The sequence below is a fragment of the Phlebotomus papatasi genome, chromosome 3 (genome assembly GCF_024763615.1).
Source record: "Phlebotomus papatasi isolate M1 chromosome 3, Ppap_2.1, whole genome shotgun sequence".
Classification (NCBI taxonomy): Eukaryota; Metazoa; Arthropoda; class Insecta; order Diptera; family Psychodidae; genus Phlebotomus; species Phlebotomus papatasi.
Genome location: NC_077224.1, coordinates 27,179,866 through 27,196,505, shown reverse-complemented (window position 1 = coordinate 27,196,505; position 16,640 = coordinate 27,179,866). Strand labels below are relative to the sequence as shown.

The 16,640-nt window shown below is 34.1% G+C and overlaps 2 protein-coding genes across 3 annotated transcripts in view; one reads left to right on the top strand and one right to left on the bottom strand.

Annotated features, from left to right (window-relative positions):
- The window catches only part of LOC129807412 (ubiquitin-conjugating enzyme E2Q-like protein CG4502), a 52,597-nt gene extending 42,921 nt beyond the window's left edge, over positions 1–9,676 (top strand). For both annotated transcript variants that reach the window (XM_055856660.1, XM_055856659.1), the window contains exons 3-5: positions 3,450–3,935; positions 4,008–4,175; positions 9,297–9,676. In XM_055856660.1, coding sequence (XP_055712635.1) covers positions 3,450–3,935; positions 4,008–4,092 — 571 coding nt within the window. In that variant the 3' untranslated portion in view covers positions 4,093–4,175; positions 9,297–9,676. The remainder of the gene's footprint in view (positions 1–3,449; positions 3,936–4,007; positions 4,176–9,296) is intronic.
- Positions 9,668–10,996, bottom strand: LOC129807409 (protein catecholamines up). Its single transcript, XM_055856657.1, has 2 exons — positions 10,668–10,996; positions 9,668–10,603 (listed from the first exon to the last, which is right to left on the bottom strand). Exons 1-2 carry the CDS (start codon positions 10,921–10,923, stop codon positions 9,717–9,719), a joined length of 1,143 nt encoding a protein of 380 aa, XP_055712632.1. The 5' UTR covers positions 10,924–10,996; the 3' UTR covers positions 9,668–9,716.
- Positions 10,997–16,640: the final 5,644 nt, after the last annotated feature.

The window sequence follows — 16,640 nt, the reverse complement described above, 5'->3', positions numbered from 1 at the left end:
TATAGTAAATCAAATGTATTATTTTCATTTCATTTCATTTTATTAAAAGGTTTTCATCACTGTTGGCAATTCTCCAAATTATTTGCAGTTAAAATGATATATTTGTTTCACTTAAAATTTTGCACTATCGATTTTTTTTTCAATTATACAATGTAAAAGTATTTATTTCAAATTTAATCAGATTTGGAAATAATTTGAATCGCAAGTTATTTATCATATAAATCTCATTAATTATTTATAGAATAATAATTTAAGGCTGAGGGAGTATTGCGATGGAATTGGCATTTGGTCCCTTTAATTTTTCATTATATTGCACATTTTAAAATTCTTGTTAGATTGTAGTGATTCTTTTGTGGAGGTTTTTGGAAGTATGGGTTTTCTACTCAATGAGACTTTTGGAAATTTTTTGTGTAAAAATCGGATAACCGTTTTGCCGACATAGAAGGCAAATGTTTAGAGATATCGAAATCCGGTTTTGAGTGACCCTACCTCTTCACAATGATTTTGGCTAGAGAAGTTTTCTTTCATGTTTTTTGATTCTTTTCTAAAGCTAATGGTTTGACGGCTTTGACGTTTTATTTAATTTCCAGATATGCTTTATTACTAAGCGTGCAAGAGCAGTAAGGGCATTCTGTAAGAATATGACAATGTCATATGACAAATTTTCGTGGTTAAATTCAAAATCAGGACAATATAAAAGGCCGATGATGAGTATCAGATGGCCATTATAAACAGCTCTTTGTATTTCTCAATTATTGATATGAGTCACATTTTCGAATAGTTCTACCATATTTACCATATAAATACAGTATGACCCCTATAGAGTCAACGCATTTGATTCTTATATATCTGCAATATTCTAAGTATCTAAGTTATTATTTGTTGTAGTTTCTTTTTTTCACTCGTTTAAAATTATCTAACGTTCTTACTTAACAAAAGTAGTTTAAAAGTTTGACATTATACCTGAAATTTTACTTATGTTTTTCACGGTGTACAAAATTTAGGGGTTAACTCTATCGGAGTCGTACTGTAATTCTAAATTTCTCGTATGACATTGTCACACTGTTACAAAATTCCTATACAGATAACCATTTCATTTTACAAATCAAAGTATTTAGCATATCAATGTCTTTCTTTAATTAATTAATAATTTATAAGTTAATTAAAGGTTGAGGAAGTGCAAGAAGTGTTAGAAGTGTCAGGTGACTTCAGCACTTTAGAAGTGCTGGAAGTGTAAAGGATTTTATATATAAAAAGTATAAATGTTGAAATCCTTGATATGGTGTACGGACCGGTGGCAGCCAAAATCCCGAATTTTTAAAATCAGCAAGCGCGGGTGTAATCGTGGGAGTAGCTGTGACACTTTTAAGAATTCGGGATTTTGGCCCATTCGGGATTTTGGCTTTCGGGATTTTGGCGTTCGGGATTTTGACCGGGACCCGTACGGACATTTATCTATAATATAATATATTTCAAAATGCCTATTGGAAAGTAGGGGACGGTTTTGAAGGTTCGTATTAAAAAAAGGAGTCCAAGATTTAAGATTTTTTACTGAATGCCACACACACCGTTTCAATTATATCACTATATCAAAAAAATCTCTTACTTATTGGGTTCTTAATTCTGCCTCACAAAATTCCTGGAAGTCCTTGGATTTTCCTCTACAGGAAAATGAAAATGCAGCGGCATTTTTTACGAAGGTGCCCTGGTTAACTCAGCTTCGTACTACTTTTTCCCACCTCTGTAGGCCTCATTTTCCCCGAAAACATTACACCGGCCCCCAAGAAAGACAAAGCCCCAGAAACCTGACATTTTCGACCACTGAAGAAGGTGCGTAGGGCACCGAAAGCTTTGGGAAGAAGAGTTTTTTATTCTGGGCTGAAATTTCCCATCCGACGATTACCGGATTATTGTCAAAAATTATTACGTCGGTTCCTTACCATACACCGGACACAAAAATTTGGGCATCACTATTTAGATGGAACTTTCATCTATTTGCTTTCACCATTTGTAGGAGGTATCACGCATTAAAAATCAATTTTAAGCTATTTTTCTAACACATGTTTTTTGACACTCGGAAAACCATTTTTCCCTGCATTCTGACGGTCATTTAAGAACTTGGTTAGGTATGATTCTCTCATAATCACGCCTAATGTAATCCTCAGATTTTCTCTAACACCTCCAATTGGTCTTACAGAACATATTTCGGACGTAACTGATTTCAAAAATGACCAGCCACCAATTTAAAGTGAAATATGGGAAGTTCCACTTTCAAACAAGGAAAATTGAATGAGAAATACTCAAAATACATCGAAGTGGCAATTAAAGAATCACGTCTACCATAAGCAGTCTAGTTTCATCACTGCACAAATCAGAGAGTTGTAATCACACCTATTGTAATCCTTGCTTTTTCTCTAACGTCTCGAATCTGTCTTACGGAACATTTTTTTGAACATCAGTGATTCTTAGAATTACCAGTGATTAATTTAAAGTAAAATGTGAAAAATTCCGCTTGAAAGCAGAGAAAATTTGATAAAAAATTCTCAAAACGCACCGCATGGGCTGTGACAGAATCACACATACCATAAGCAGATTCAGGCTTAATGTTTGATTTGACAGAAGTAAAATAAAAAAACATCTGATGAAGTCTCATTTTGATGGGGAAGTGCGTGTTTTCCTTCGAGATTTTAGTGAAAATTGTTTAATATCCCAAAATTTTGTTGCGAATTTATTCAGTCAAATCTCTGATGAGTCAAATACCCCGAGCGGCGTTCACAGTGTGACCCAAAACAGTGAGGAATTCTCAAATTCGGTGGTCAGTAATTTTGACAGATGTTTTTACGAAGCTGCAAAATTCAATTTTCCTGAGCTGCAAGGGTGGTAATTTTTCTGAATTTTCCTCCACCCACAAAAACGACACCCTTCAAGCAAATTATTTTCACGTTACATATTAACCCTAATAAACCCTCTATAACTTGGAATAGTTGCTTTTTCGAAAAGACACTTGCAGTGTGCAAAAATGCATAAAATATTACACATAAGAATTACGATTTTAGGCCCATTTTTTATTTATTTTTGCCTTTTGGACCCAGGAAAAAAGGCCTAGGCTTCCAAGTTTGTCAGGAAATGTGAGATGTAGGACTAGCTTTTAGATTATATGTCCATGGATGAAATTCATTTAGTAACTTGGAAAAACAATCAACTGAATCAAAATTACGAAGCTGCAACATTACGAAGGTGCAAAACCTTCCCCTATATGACACAAAACTCTAAATTTTATATTTTCAAAAATTTAATGTTTGCCTGAAACTGCCCCACCTGATGCCAAATGCGTCTATCAGTGGATAAATATGTTGTCATTGTTTTGACATTAAACTTGACGAAATTGTAACGAATATTTGAACAAATGATGGACATTTTGAACGTTTTTTTTTAAATCTGTTTTCTAGAGGAGTGTCTCCTAGTCCAGCTGGAGGTCCAGTTCCGATCCCCAAAGCAATAGATACGACAATCCGTGCGAGGCGCCTAATGAAGGAGTATCGTGAGATTCAGAAACAGAGCACACGGCCAAATCCCATCTTTACGGTGGACCTCGTCAATGACAATCTGTTTGAATGGCATGTACGTCTGCATCATGTTGATCCGGATAGTGCTCTGGCTGAGGATATGGCAGAATTGGGTGTACCCCATATTCTGCTGCACCTTGTCTTCCCCGAGAATTTCCCCTTTGCACCACCCTTCATGCGAGTGGTAGAGCCACGAATTGAGAAAGGCTTCGTGATGGAGGGTGGTGCCATTTGCATGGAACTCCTAACACCACGCGGTTGGGCAAGTGCTTACACAGTGGAAGCTGTACTCATGCAATTTGCCGCGAGTTTGGTCAAGGGACAAGGAAGAATTTCCCGAAAGTCAAAGACCTCCAAGGAATTTACCAAGTATTGCTGGCCGAAATTTTCAAATGCAAATGTCTCAAATACAGAAGATGTGTTTCTCATTATGCTTTGTAGGAGGACGGCCGAGGAGGCTTTCAGGAGTCTCGTGAAGACACATGAGAAATATGGTTGGGTCACACCTGCTCTCTCCGATGGTTAATTATCTTATTGATGTCGCAGTGCTCCCCCCCATATTATAATGCATCCTTTCTGGTCAAGAAAAGATAAATTGAAATTCCTAATGTAAGTATCTGCATGTTAAGTGGATTAAAATGGGAGTGGGTAAATGATAAATTGCAAGTTTTCTTCTGTCTTTTCTCAAGTTATTACAATTCACTTTATTGATTTTTTTTCTAATCAGTGGAAGTTTCTAAAATAATTAATTTTATTATGCCAAGATTATATTTTTGAATGTTTTTTTTGTTAAGTGAATGTCAGTACCTGTGCAAATTGTTCTCATTACTTATTTTTAGGCCACGCCCCTTTTCGAAATTATGAAAAAAATTGCAAAGGGATATGATTTTTTAATAGAGAAGACACATAAGATATACTGTGGTAGCGAAGTATCCTAAGTTTTTCAATTAGGAAACAACCTGAATCATTTTTTATATCGTTCATTTAAAATAATATAGGCCACGCCCCTTTGAAAACTTGTAACACAAGGATAAAATTATACAAGTCAGATTTTATTGAAATTAAATAAAATTGTCAACACAGTCTCATTTATTTTGGAAAATAGGATTATTATCAGCTTGACTAATTTTGCCCCAATCTATCCTATACTTTTAAAATTTCAATAAAATCTCAATTTAAATATCTTGTTGGAGAATTATTTGCTTTACTGACACTTTTTCTTACAAAAATATAATAATAACATCTTTCTGAATAAGCTTAGCCTATTGTCAAAATTGTCCTAAGAATCGTGCCTCTAATAAAATTATATAAGTTAAACTTTAGGATGGTGTTGGCACCTGGCACCTTTAAACTTTTAAAGTTTTTTTTTCCTTTTCTTTGAGACATTGTCCTTCTATTTAAGGAGATTTCTGGGAAATATTTAAGTCTTTTCGAAAATTTAAACTTTAAAGGCTTTCTGGCTGTAATCCGGGAGTTTTTGAATTGAATTGAATTGAATTATTTTTTTTTTACAGAGGATCTTATTTAAAGACAAAATGTAGTAACCGTAGTAACTCGTTATAATGATAAGAAATAATTCTAATTTTGTAATACCAATTTTATTGATTTGAAAAACTCTATTTCAGGTTTCCAAGAAGACTTTATGGTCTCAGCACATTATTGGGAGAAATTTTCGTAAAAAATTGATTTTTTGAAAAAAAAAAATGACTGCAGTTCTCTAAGTGGAAACGTCAAAATTCTGTCAAAAAAGGCAATTTTTGACGAAAATTATTTGCAATGTGTAGAGGACTAACCTTAGTTAAATTATTTCCTTATCGGGTTATTTAATCTGAAACTCATTTTACTGGCATAGAGGCCAAATGCTCAGAGATATAGTTGTCCGGCTTTCAGTGACCTCCCTGCTCCCAATAAGTTGATTTTGCCTAGAGAAGTTTTCTTTCATTTTTCTTTATTTCTATTTTTATTTTATTTATTTAATTTTGTTTTTTGAAAACGGTTTTGACGATTTGTTTAATTTTCGAAAATGTTTGGTGAATAAACCGAACAACCATTCCATAAGGCAAAGTTGAGACTATTTAGAGAATTTGTCTCTCAAGCGATCTAAATATTGGATTTATTTGATATTGCCTCCGACACACGTTTTATAGATTAGGAAAATTTCATAAATGTCAAAATTCACATCTCTCTCTTTTGCAACTCACTCTTTCAAATCCAAATTAGACTAAACTAGATTCAATCTGTTATGATGTTCAAAAGAAGAAGAAGAAGAAGAAGAGTGCAAATATAATTTGAGAAAGAAATGGATGTGAATTTTGATTTCATAAAATTTACTTGATCTAAAAGGTTTTCCGGATGCTGGCTATGTATCAAAATTTTTAACTCAGCTAGATCGATCCCAATGGGTAATATTATTAAAATCGGTAAAGTATTGAGAATTCATTTATGTTTTTCGAATATAGCTTTTTTTGTTTGTTTGAAACCTTTTTACTAAAACTAATCAAACAATTAGAAAAATGGATTTACAGTCTTCCCCTACGATATCCTCTATGAACCGATATACTCTTATTTCCTAATACAACAGACTCTTTTAAATTCGGGCATATGGGACCAAAATGTCAGCCGAATTAGACAGAAATTCGAGCGACAAACTTTATGAAATGCAACGATTTTTTATTCATGTGCATATAGATATTGAGTTTACACACTCATATATAACGTAACTTGCATGAAAATCCCTTAATAATGCAAAATCACATGAAAACTAAGACAAATCATGCCAAATTTGAGAATATTTGATTCATTTGATAATCATAATCAAACTTGAAAAATGTCTACAAACTTTTTTCAAATTTAACTGCTGCCCGAATTAAAAAGTAGCCCGATCTTAAAAGAACCGAATTAGCGAGAGTCTACTGTACTCCCATTAAATTTACATAATCATATTGTAAATTCTATAAAAATCCCTTTAACTTAAATCCCTAAAATAAAAAAAAAAACAATTCAGAAAAATCATTGAAAAACTGAGGATACTTCATTCATTTGATAATCTTAAACAAACTTTAAAAAGATTTGGCAAAGCGTCTCAGCTTTGCGGAATGCTTAAACTCATGAGGTAGAGCTCACCGTGAATTTGTTTTTCGCATGATCTTTTGATGCTTACTGGTCTTCTAGAGATCAAATTGATTCATAAACCACAAAAGCATTTGAAAATCAAAAAAAAAATCGGTACTTAACCGATTCATTACCGGTAAAGACCGATGCAGCCGGGTTCGAAATTACAATACTTTTCCAAAATAATCCAAATTTAACCAAATCGGTTGAAAATGAGCCTTCCAAAGTGGTTGACCTTTGACCTTTAATAATTCAAAATGGCGAATTTTCCGGTCGTGGACATGTTTGGACGAAATATTCGCCTGGACTGCCTCTAAAACATATTCGAAAATCATTGAGAAAGATTGGGCTAATTTTGAGAAAAACCGACAAAACTTGCTTTTGGGGGATAGAGGAAAAAGGGCAAAAATGCGTAGATATTGTTTTTTTTATTGGGGGTCATCGAAGACCGGAAGTCGATATCTCTTACCGTTTGACCTCTAGCTCGGAAACAAACTTAAAGTCAAGTAAAAAAATTATTCAAAAGCGGTATTTAACCGATTTACTACCGATGAAGACCGATACAGCCGGGTTCAGAATTTCAATACTTTTCAAAAAAATCCAAACTTAACCCTTTAACGACGAGACACTTTTTACGGACTGAAAATCAACAATAAAAATTAAACTGAGAAACATAATCAATGATAAGTCTTACATCTAACCTTGGAAAGTCCAACAGAGTCTGATTCGGTGTATTTTGTGCTTCTATGAACGATAGCAACAAAAATAGCCCAAAAATTTAAGTAATTTTTCTGACAATACCAATGAATAATATTTTTCGCTTTAATGAAAAATATTAGGTATGACTCTTGTAGTTTTTATTGCCAAGAGTTTTGCTTAAAAAATATTAGAAGTATAAAAAATAAATAAAATCAATTATGAATGTGAGAATTTAAAAATTCGCCATTTTTGAGCTTAAATATTTACTACATAGCAAATAGCTAGAGACTTGCAAAAAATATTCTAGATTCCTTCAACTTTCTACTTTACAATTATGTACAGACATAAGAAAAAAATAACTGTAGATAGTCAGGAAAAATTATTTTCTTTATGGGACACCGGTGTTCCAATCGTCCTTAAAGGGTTAACCAAATCGGTTGAATAATGGGCCCACCAAAGTGGTTAAGCTTTGACCTTCAATAATTCAAAATAGCGAATTTTCCGATAGAGGGTGGAGGGAAAGAAAAAACGTGTAGAAATATCGTTTTCTTATTGAGGATTATCGAAGACTGGAAGTCGATATCTCTTACCGTTTAAGCTCCAAAACGGTGACAAGCTGAAAAAGACGATTATATATAACTGCTCTCTGAGTTCGAAAAGTAAAATGTAAATAAACTTTTCCAAATTTACCTGCCGTCGCCCGAATTAAAAGAGATAGAGAGAATCTTTTTATTTTTTTGGGTATAATCTATTGGGATTTTCGAGGGCCCCACATTAGTCGACTCAACCGCTATTAATATGAGCTTCATGTTTTACCGTTCAGTCTACATTTCGTCCTTATCTGAAAATATCGTTGAATCATTCCTAATAACGGTTTTTCAAGGTCAAGTTTTAAAAAGATTCTAAAGCGTATTTCTTTACCGTATGGTATCATGTTTTGGGCTCGTTGGAAAGGTCTTGGAATTCCTGACCAACCTGAACCGATTCCAATCGGTTATGAACCAGCAAGTAACCGGTTCATAACCGGTAACTAATTTGTGTTTGAAATTTAGTTACATTACTTCTAAGATATATTTGGGCGATGTTGAGTGATTTATGAATCGGTTTAAATCGGTTAAGAACCGGTAAACAGTAAATTATGTAAAAGTACACTCAGTCACGGGATTATGCACATTTTCGGGACCGGTAAAAACGCGCTAAATGACAATATGCATCAAAGAAATTTGCATATTCGCAGGGGATTAACAGTAATCAGAACAAAAAGATTCAACAGTAATGCTTTTTGGCTAGAGTTCTTCAATGAATTGTTGGAATATCTAAGAATTTTACCTTCATAAATGAAATGTATACTTTTTTGAGGTATAGCAACTACCCCTTTTACTATGATATGACTAAATGAAATTAAATCAATGCACTTTTCGCCAGTAATTCAAATTAATTACCAAAAGCACTCCATTTGGTATTATTTCAAATGTTTTCTCTGATTTTTTTCTTTTCATGACTCATAAATTAAAAGAGTTCAAAAAAAGTGGCTGGGTGTTGAAGGAATTTTTCCTGGGCAATTTCTCATCGGTAAATTATCCAATTTGTTTTTCACTTGTTATTCTCTGATGAGAAATTGCGGTGCAAGAAATATTTCATAGGAAACATTTACCATATGGCTAAATAGTGGAGAAAAAAAAAAAGAATGAACTATTTGCATTTGTTAATAGCTGCTGTTAACTATCGCAGAGGGACTCATTTTTTTTGCACTTTTAATTTATTTTCTATTTTTGTGATAAATTTATTGTTCTTATTGATTTTATGTGCTGTGAATTATTGGAGGGATTTTTGGGAGGGTAAAAAAAAGCAGAATGAAATAGTTTATTTGGCATATTGCCAGAAGATTAACTTTGTACATTTTTTTCTTGTCTGTTTCAGGTGAACTGATGAAAATGATCTCGTTGTTTGTTTTTAAGTAGAAGAGGAAGAAGAAGAGCTGAGGGATGAAATTTGCTGCACAAGTCGGATAATTCCATTGATTAAATGCCATCATAGAATATTTTTTCTATAATTTCTAGATTTTTTTTTCCATTTTAGTATCCATTTATTGCCTCTCTCCATTGGAATTTCACAGAATTTTCCTTTTGCCATTTTTTTTATCCTTAGGTTTTATTTGGATTTTAACTTAGAAAAAAAATTGTAACTCCACTAAAGAGGATTTATAATGGATATTTTTTTGTTGAGAAGAGAGAAAAATGAAGAAAAAAAAATGAGAGGAGAGATAAGAGATAAATAAATTAGAAGAGCTATTCGTGTAAGTGGATTTTATTTGAGAATTTCCATTCAACTTTCTTCTTTTTACTCAAAATTCGCTATAACAACCATGAGAAGGACTCCGGCCAGGAGTGCTGAAATCTCCTTTATCGACTGACCCAGTTTTGTGCTGCCCTCGAGGAGTTCTGGGATCACACTGACCGTTGCAATGTAGATGAATCCGCCGGCTGTGAATGGGAGTACCCAGGAGGCAGCTGCATCACCACTTCCGCTGCCCAGAAGGGCCAGGACATTCCCAGTTAGGGCTCCGAGGGCAGTTACCAGCTGAAGCATCATTGCACGTTTCTTGGAGCAGCCACTCTTGACCAGAATGGCAAAGTCTCCAATTTCATGGGGCACTTCGTGCAGGAGAATTGTGATGGTGGTTACCAGACCAATGCCACTTCCTGCCAAGTAAGATGCCCCAATGGCTAGTCCATCGGTGAAATTGTGGGTAAAATCTGCAGCTAAATTGAGGTATCCGGCAATTTGGATGTCCTCCTTCTTGGGCTTCTGAGCCTTAGCCTTCTTCTTCTCGTCCTTTTTCGTCAGCTTCTCGGTCTCCTTGGGCTCTCCGTGACTGTGCCCATGGCCTCCACGCATCAGTCGCACTGCCTTTTCGACAGCCAGGAAGGCAATAATCCCCGCCAAAACCCACAATCCCACACTCATATCATGACTATGACCATGCTCACCTTCCCCATGGCTGTGCCCATGCCCATGTCCATGATCCTGAGATACAGTAGCATGAGGAATGAGGTGCAGGAAGGCATCTCCCAGGAGTCCCCCTGAAGCAAATGCCAGCAGCATCTTTAACCGTGGCTGCATGGCCTCCGTATTGTCCAGTGGAATGAAGTACAGTATTAAGAAGGGTGCTGCACTGATCAGCAGCGTGGACGACAGTGAATGGATCCAGACATCCATTGAACTACCTGTGGAATCATCCAAAATGCTTCACAAATTCCCCCGCGAAATACCTTCCATATGGTCACTTACCAGCTGCCTCTGGCTTTCCACGGTGGTTCCCGTGGTCGTGATGATGGTCATGGTGATGTTGGTGACTTGGGGGCTCATTGGCCTCCCGGGAGTACTTAAAACTGGGCTCTTCGTGATCATGATCGTGGCCATGTGCTCCACAGAGGGTCGGAAGGGTGAAAAATATAACAATAACGATGAGACAAATGGCTATGATGCGCCTGTAGGATCTCCTGGGTGACTCCCCATCAACCCTAACTGCACTCTTCATCTCCATTGTGGATACAACACTGGGCTTTTTGGGCACAAATCTCAACTTTGTCTTTTATCACAAAACACCATCGGCACGCAAGGTATTTGGACCTTATCATTTCACACAACAAATCATAACATTGCTCTATCAGGTACGACGCATCGGGAGGGGAAGTGATTTGGTGACGTCAGTGTAAATCGAGCAAATCGAGAATTTACAGTGTAGCAATTGTTCCATTTGTCGTCAGTTGACTTGTTAAGCTATTTTTTTCTCTGTTCGTGAATAAAATGTGTAAATTGGTGGAAATTTTGTGCAGGAGTGGCTACCATCAGGATCTTAAACGATAAAGGTGAGTTGTAAAGAGTGGAAAAGACCAAAACCATCAAGTGATAATGTTTTTTTTTGTTCAGGAAATCCAGAGAAAAGTGGCTAAAGAAGTGTTTGTGTTTTGACTGTGATTCTCCACAATCAACAGCCAATCCAGCAAGTCCAGGATCATGAGGAAGCTGGTGGTATTCCTCCAAGACCACCCCAACAGGAAGGTTCAAAAGTGGAAGCTGCGATAAAGCAAATTCTGCGAGAGATAAGCATATGAAAATCTCCTATTTGCCAATAATTTCTTCCGGAAAGAAGACTTCCACAGTCTAATAAATTTCTGATCAAATGGGCAGATTCGAAGATCTATTGGACTTCGAGGAAGGAGTAGGGAGGTATGATCTTAAATAAATCAATTTTCTGTAAATCATTGTGAACAAATTTGCGAAAATTTGTACAAAAGAAGTGTATATTTTTTTTCTTTTCTAATATATTCTTTCTATCTTTGCAGATTTCCTCAAACTACTTTCAAATATTTCAATTTAAACCCACCAAATACTGCAAAAATCAGCAAAGAATATTTTCAAAATTTCAACACTCTGTATTAAAATTTATTTAGTATTTTCCTGAGTGACTGTTGAAAAGAGTTAAAAGTGATCGATCATGCTCATCACCAAGATAATCACGATAATCCTTAGAAATAAACGGAAATAAATCACCAAGGAAATAATTTTAGAAAGATGCCAATAAATTAATTCACATAGCAGATAAAAGTAATTCAAGACTTAATGAAATTGTTAATTTTTAAAAAGGAGCAATTTTTGTAGTCTGATTTCAAAAACTGTTTCTAATATTTTCTAGTTTTAGGCTACACCAACTTATTTTTGTATTCAATAATTTTTATATTAAAAAAATATAGGAGTTTAATATCATAATTTTCTTTAAATAAAAGTTTCTGTAATTGAAATTTGTAAAATGGAATAAACTTTTGCAAAAAAAATTGAATAGTGATATGAAATAAAGAATCCACAGTCTTTTACTTCAGCAGCACTAATAGTAAGTTAACTCTTTCGTCTCTTTTGGGACTCTGAGTACCCAAAGCAGCATATGAATGTTCTGTGAAAAACAATGTTTTTAAATTATTCAGAACTGATAAAAATTCTATTCTTGTGGATGATTACAAACTATAAGGATGTCCAAATGTAAAATATTTTTTATAGAACCTTAATTAATTCTTGAGCTTAGATATATTTCATTAAAAAAAGCTGCAAGCCAATTTCACCATTTTTTAATCAAAAATATCTAAGCTCAGGAATTAATTGAGGTCCTACAAAAAATATGTTACATTTGGACTTCCTTATAGTTTGTAATCATCCACAAGAAAATAAATTTTTATCAGTTTTGAATAATTAAAAACATTGTTTTTCACAGAACAAGAAAACTATGCTGCTTTGGGGGTACTCAGAGTCCCAAAAGAGACGAAAGAGTTAAATAGTTCTTTCGTTTCAGATAAATTACATTTCTCGTTTATCTTATAGATTGGCTGAAAAATTCTGTAAATACATGAAAGAAACTTAAAAAGATATCAATACCAATTATTTTCTTTTAAAGAATCTTCTATTACTTAAACGCACTTGACCCAATTTTTCTTGAATAATTCTAAATAAACCATTGCAGAAATGTTTTTCCGAAAGTTCTCCAAAATACGTCAAGTTCCTCCAAAATTTTTTTTACGTGTTCTAACAAATATCAACAGCCGATAACAAGGAACAAAGAACTTAATATTTTCAAAAGAAATTTATTTATTAAGTACTTTTACTTTTTAATATAAAAATTATTGAATACAAAAATAAGTTGGTGTAGCCTAAAACTAGAAAATATTAGAAACAGTTTTTGAAATCAGACTACAAAAATTGCTCCTTTTTAAAAATTAACAATTTCATTAAGTCTTGAATTACTTTTATCTGCTATGTGAATTAATTTATTGGCATCTTTCTAAAATTATTTCCTTGGTGATTTATTTCCGTTTATTTCTAAGGATTATCGTGATTATCTTGGTGATGAGCATGATCGATCACTTTTAACTCTTTTCAACAGTCACTCAGGAAAATACTAAATAAATTTTAATACAGAGTGTTGAAATTTTGAAAATATTCTTTGCTGATTTTTGCAGTATTTGGTGGGTTTAAATTGAAATATTTGAAAGTAGTTTGAGGAAATCTGCAAAGATAGAAAGAATATATTAGAAAAGAAAAAAAATATACACTTCTTTTGTACAAATTTTCGCAAATTTGTTCACAATGATTTACAGAAAATTGATTTATTTAAGATCATACCTCCCTACTCCTTCCTCGAAGTCCAATAGATCTTCGAATCTGCCCATTTGATCAGAAATTTATTAGACTGTGGAAGTCTTCTTTCCGGAAGAAATTATTGGCAAATAGGAGATTTTCATATGCTTATCTCTCGCAGAATTTGCTTTATCGCAGCTTCCACTTTTGAACCTTCCTGTTGGGGTGGTCTTGGAGGAATACCACCAGCTTCCTCATGATCCTGGACTTGCTGGATTGGCTGTTGATTGTGGAGAATCACAGTCAAAACACAAACACTTCTTTAGCCACTTTTCTCTGGATTTCCTGAACAAAAAAAACATTATCACTTGATGGTTTTGGTCTTTTCCACTCTTTACAACTCACCTTTATCGTTTAAGATCCTGATGGTAGCCACTCCTGCACAAAATTTCCACCAATTTACACATTTTATTCACGAACAGAGAAAAAAATAGCTTAACAAGTCAACTGACGACAAATGGAACAATTGCTACACTGTAAATTCTCGATTTGCTCGATTTACACTGACGTCACCAAATCACTTCCCCTCCCGATGCGTCGTACCTGATAGAGCAATGTTATGATTTGTTGTGTGAAATGATAAGGTCCAAATACCTTGATCGGCACGTCCGTCCACGTATAAACAAAACCACACGTGAATGTGCATTGACTCATGGGAAATGTGATTCTCCTTAGAACCATCGCAAAAAAAAGGCAAAAGGCTTAGGGGGAAGTGGGGCATCTTTGATAGTGGGGTACAGTAGAGTCTCGCTATAGTCCATATTTGGTTTCAAATTTGACACTTGGGTCGCACTATAGTCCATGTAATTTTTTAAAATTATCAACGATTTTTAGTATTGAAATTGCTCGACGGCTTCCACTTTCTTTGCGATTGTGGTACTTGTCCTCGCTCACTTCATTGTGGATCACAATTATCACAACTACTTAATAAAGTTTGCCAAAAATATTAAAATAATTATGTATTTCGCATACTAAAAAACATAACCTAACTTCAAATCAGTGTTTTGAAATCAACGGTCGATAAATTGTGGACTATAGAGCGATGGCTTATAGCGAGACTCTACTGTACCTTTAAAATTGGGATTTTTCACCAATTTATGAATAAAATTGGGCATTATCGTGATACAAGACTCTCACTAATTCTGCTCTTTTAACCTTTTAACGACGAGATACTTTTTACGGACTGAAAATCAACAATAAAAATTAAACTGAGAAACATAGGGGAAACTAAGGCACCACCAAACAGGGGTACCACCAAACACTGCGATTTTTTAAATAGGTATTACACCTCAGAGGGCAATACCTATATGAAATCATAGATACTATAGGGATGCTTGTCCAGAAAAAGAATTTTCAATAAGATAAGAGTTTAATTGACTAATTTAGTGAAATAAAGGCACTCTTTGTCAAATAGAGTTATTAAAATTGATATAATGTGTTTTTGAAAATTGTCGTAACTTCCAAGATCTCCATACTATGGAAGTTACGGCTTTATAAACGATGGATGTTACGATAAAATCTTATTGTGTTTCATCAAACATATATCTCAATATCTCAGCTTTTAAATCATTTTATAAAGATTTTCTCGAGTTAACTTACAGTTTATTAGTGCCACTTTTATTATTTTGACTCAAAAGTATCGCATTCGGGGCTCATTTTTCAGAAAAATAATATTGAACTGAAAATTTCGTCTCCTGAAAAGTTGTCAAAAGAAAGTTACGACAAATGCTGATTTAACTGACGATTTAGTTTCAAGAACCGAACTTTACATTAAATGATTCTTAATGATTCTTAAATGATTTTGATCAAGAATTGACGAATGATTTCTCGATTTTGTCACAAATAATCAGAAGAACGCGCAAAATTTGAACTTTAGGTAAAATGTTTGCCATGATTTTGTGGCGCTGCTTTCCGGTCAGAGGTCGAATGTTGTCAAAATGATGAAAAATCCATTGAAAAATATGTTCGGTGTGCAGTGCTTCAGTTTTTTTTGCTATTTTTGTCACTCATTATAAATATTGGAGTCCTTTTTTGAAAATTATTTACATTTTCAATACCTTCTTTATAATAAGAGTTGTGGTGAATGCCCAAAATAACTTCAATGGGTGAGAAAAACAGGTGTTTTTTGGTGCCCCAGAAAGTGTTTATTGGTACCATTGGTACCCCAGTGGTTGGTAAAAAGCGAAAAATGCATGGTGATACAATTTTCCTTTTTACGGAAAATTGAAGTGCTTCACATAATCCTTGTATATATGAATATGCAGCCTATACATAAGACTATAACATGGGGTAAGCAAAATTTTTCTAAAATTCACAGTTTTCTTAGGAAATTCAGTCAAAATCGCATCTTTCAAAAGTGTTTGGTGGTACCCCAGTTTCCCCTAATCAATGATAAGTCTTACATCTAACCTTGGATAGTCCAGCAGAGTCTAATTCGGTGTATTTTGTGCTTATATGAACGAGAGGTACAAAGATAACCCAGAAATTTAAGTAATTTTTCCGACAGTACCAATGAATAATATTTTTCCTTTTAATGAAAGATATTACGTATGAGTATTGTAGTTTTTATTGCCAAACGGGTTTTGCTTAAAAAAAAATTGGAAGTATAAAAAATAAATAAAATCAATTATGAATTTAAGAATTTAAAAATTCGCCATTTTTGAGCTTAAATATTTACTACTTAGCAAATAGCTAGAGATAGAGACTAAAAATAGCTAGAGGCAAAAAAAATATTCCAGATTCCTTCAACCTTCTACTTTACAATTATGTACAGACATAAGAAAAAAATAACTTTGGTGTGACTTAGGGACAATCAGTCTACCGACTCTAGCCGACCCGCCAGGAGTCAAGAGAGAGGCCAGGTACCCAGGGCATCCCGATGCAATCAACCGGTTAAGAAAGATGAGGGTTTATATTCAAAATTTGATCTATTTGTTGATAAAAAGGTACACTTTGCCCGCAGAATTTGATATAAATTGATTTATGGCATTAATGCGAATAATTAATTCGATTTTCTCTTTAATTTTTTAATGTGAAAAATATTTATGCTTTAGGTAAATTTAAACTTATTTTTGC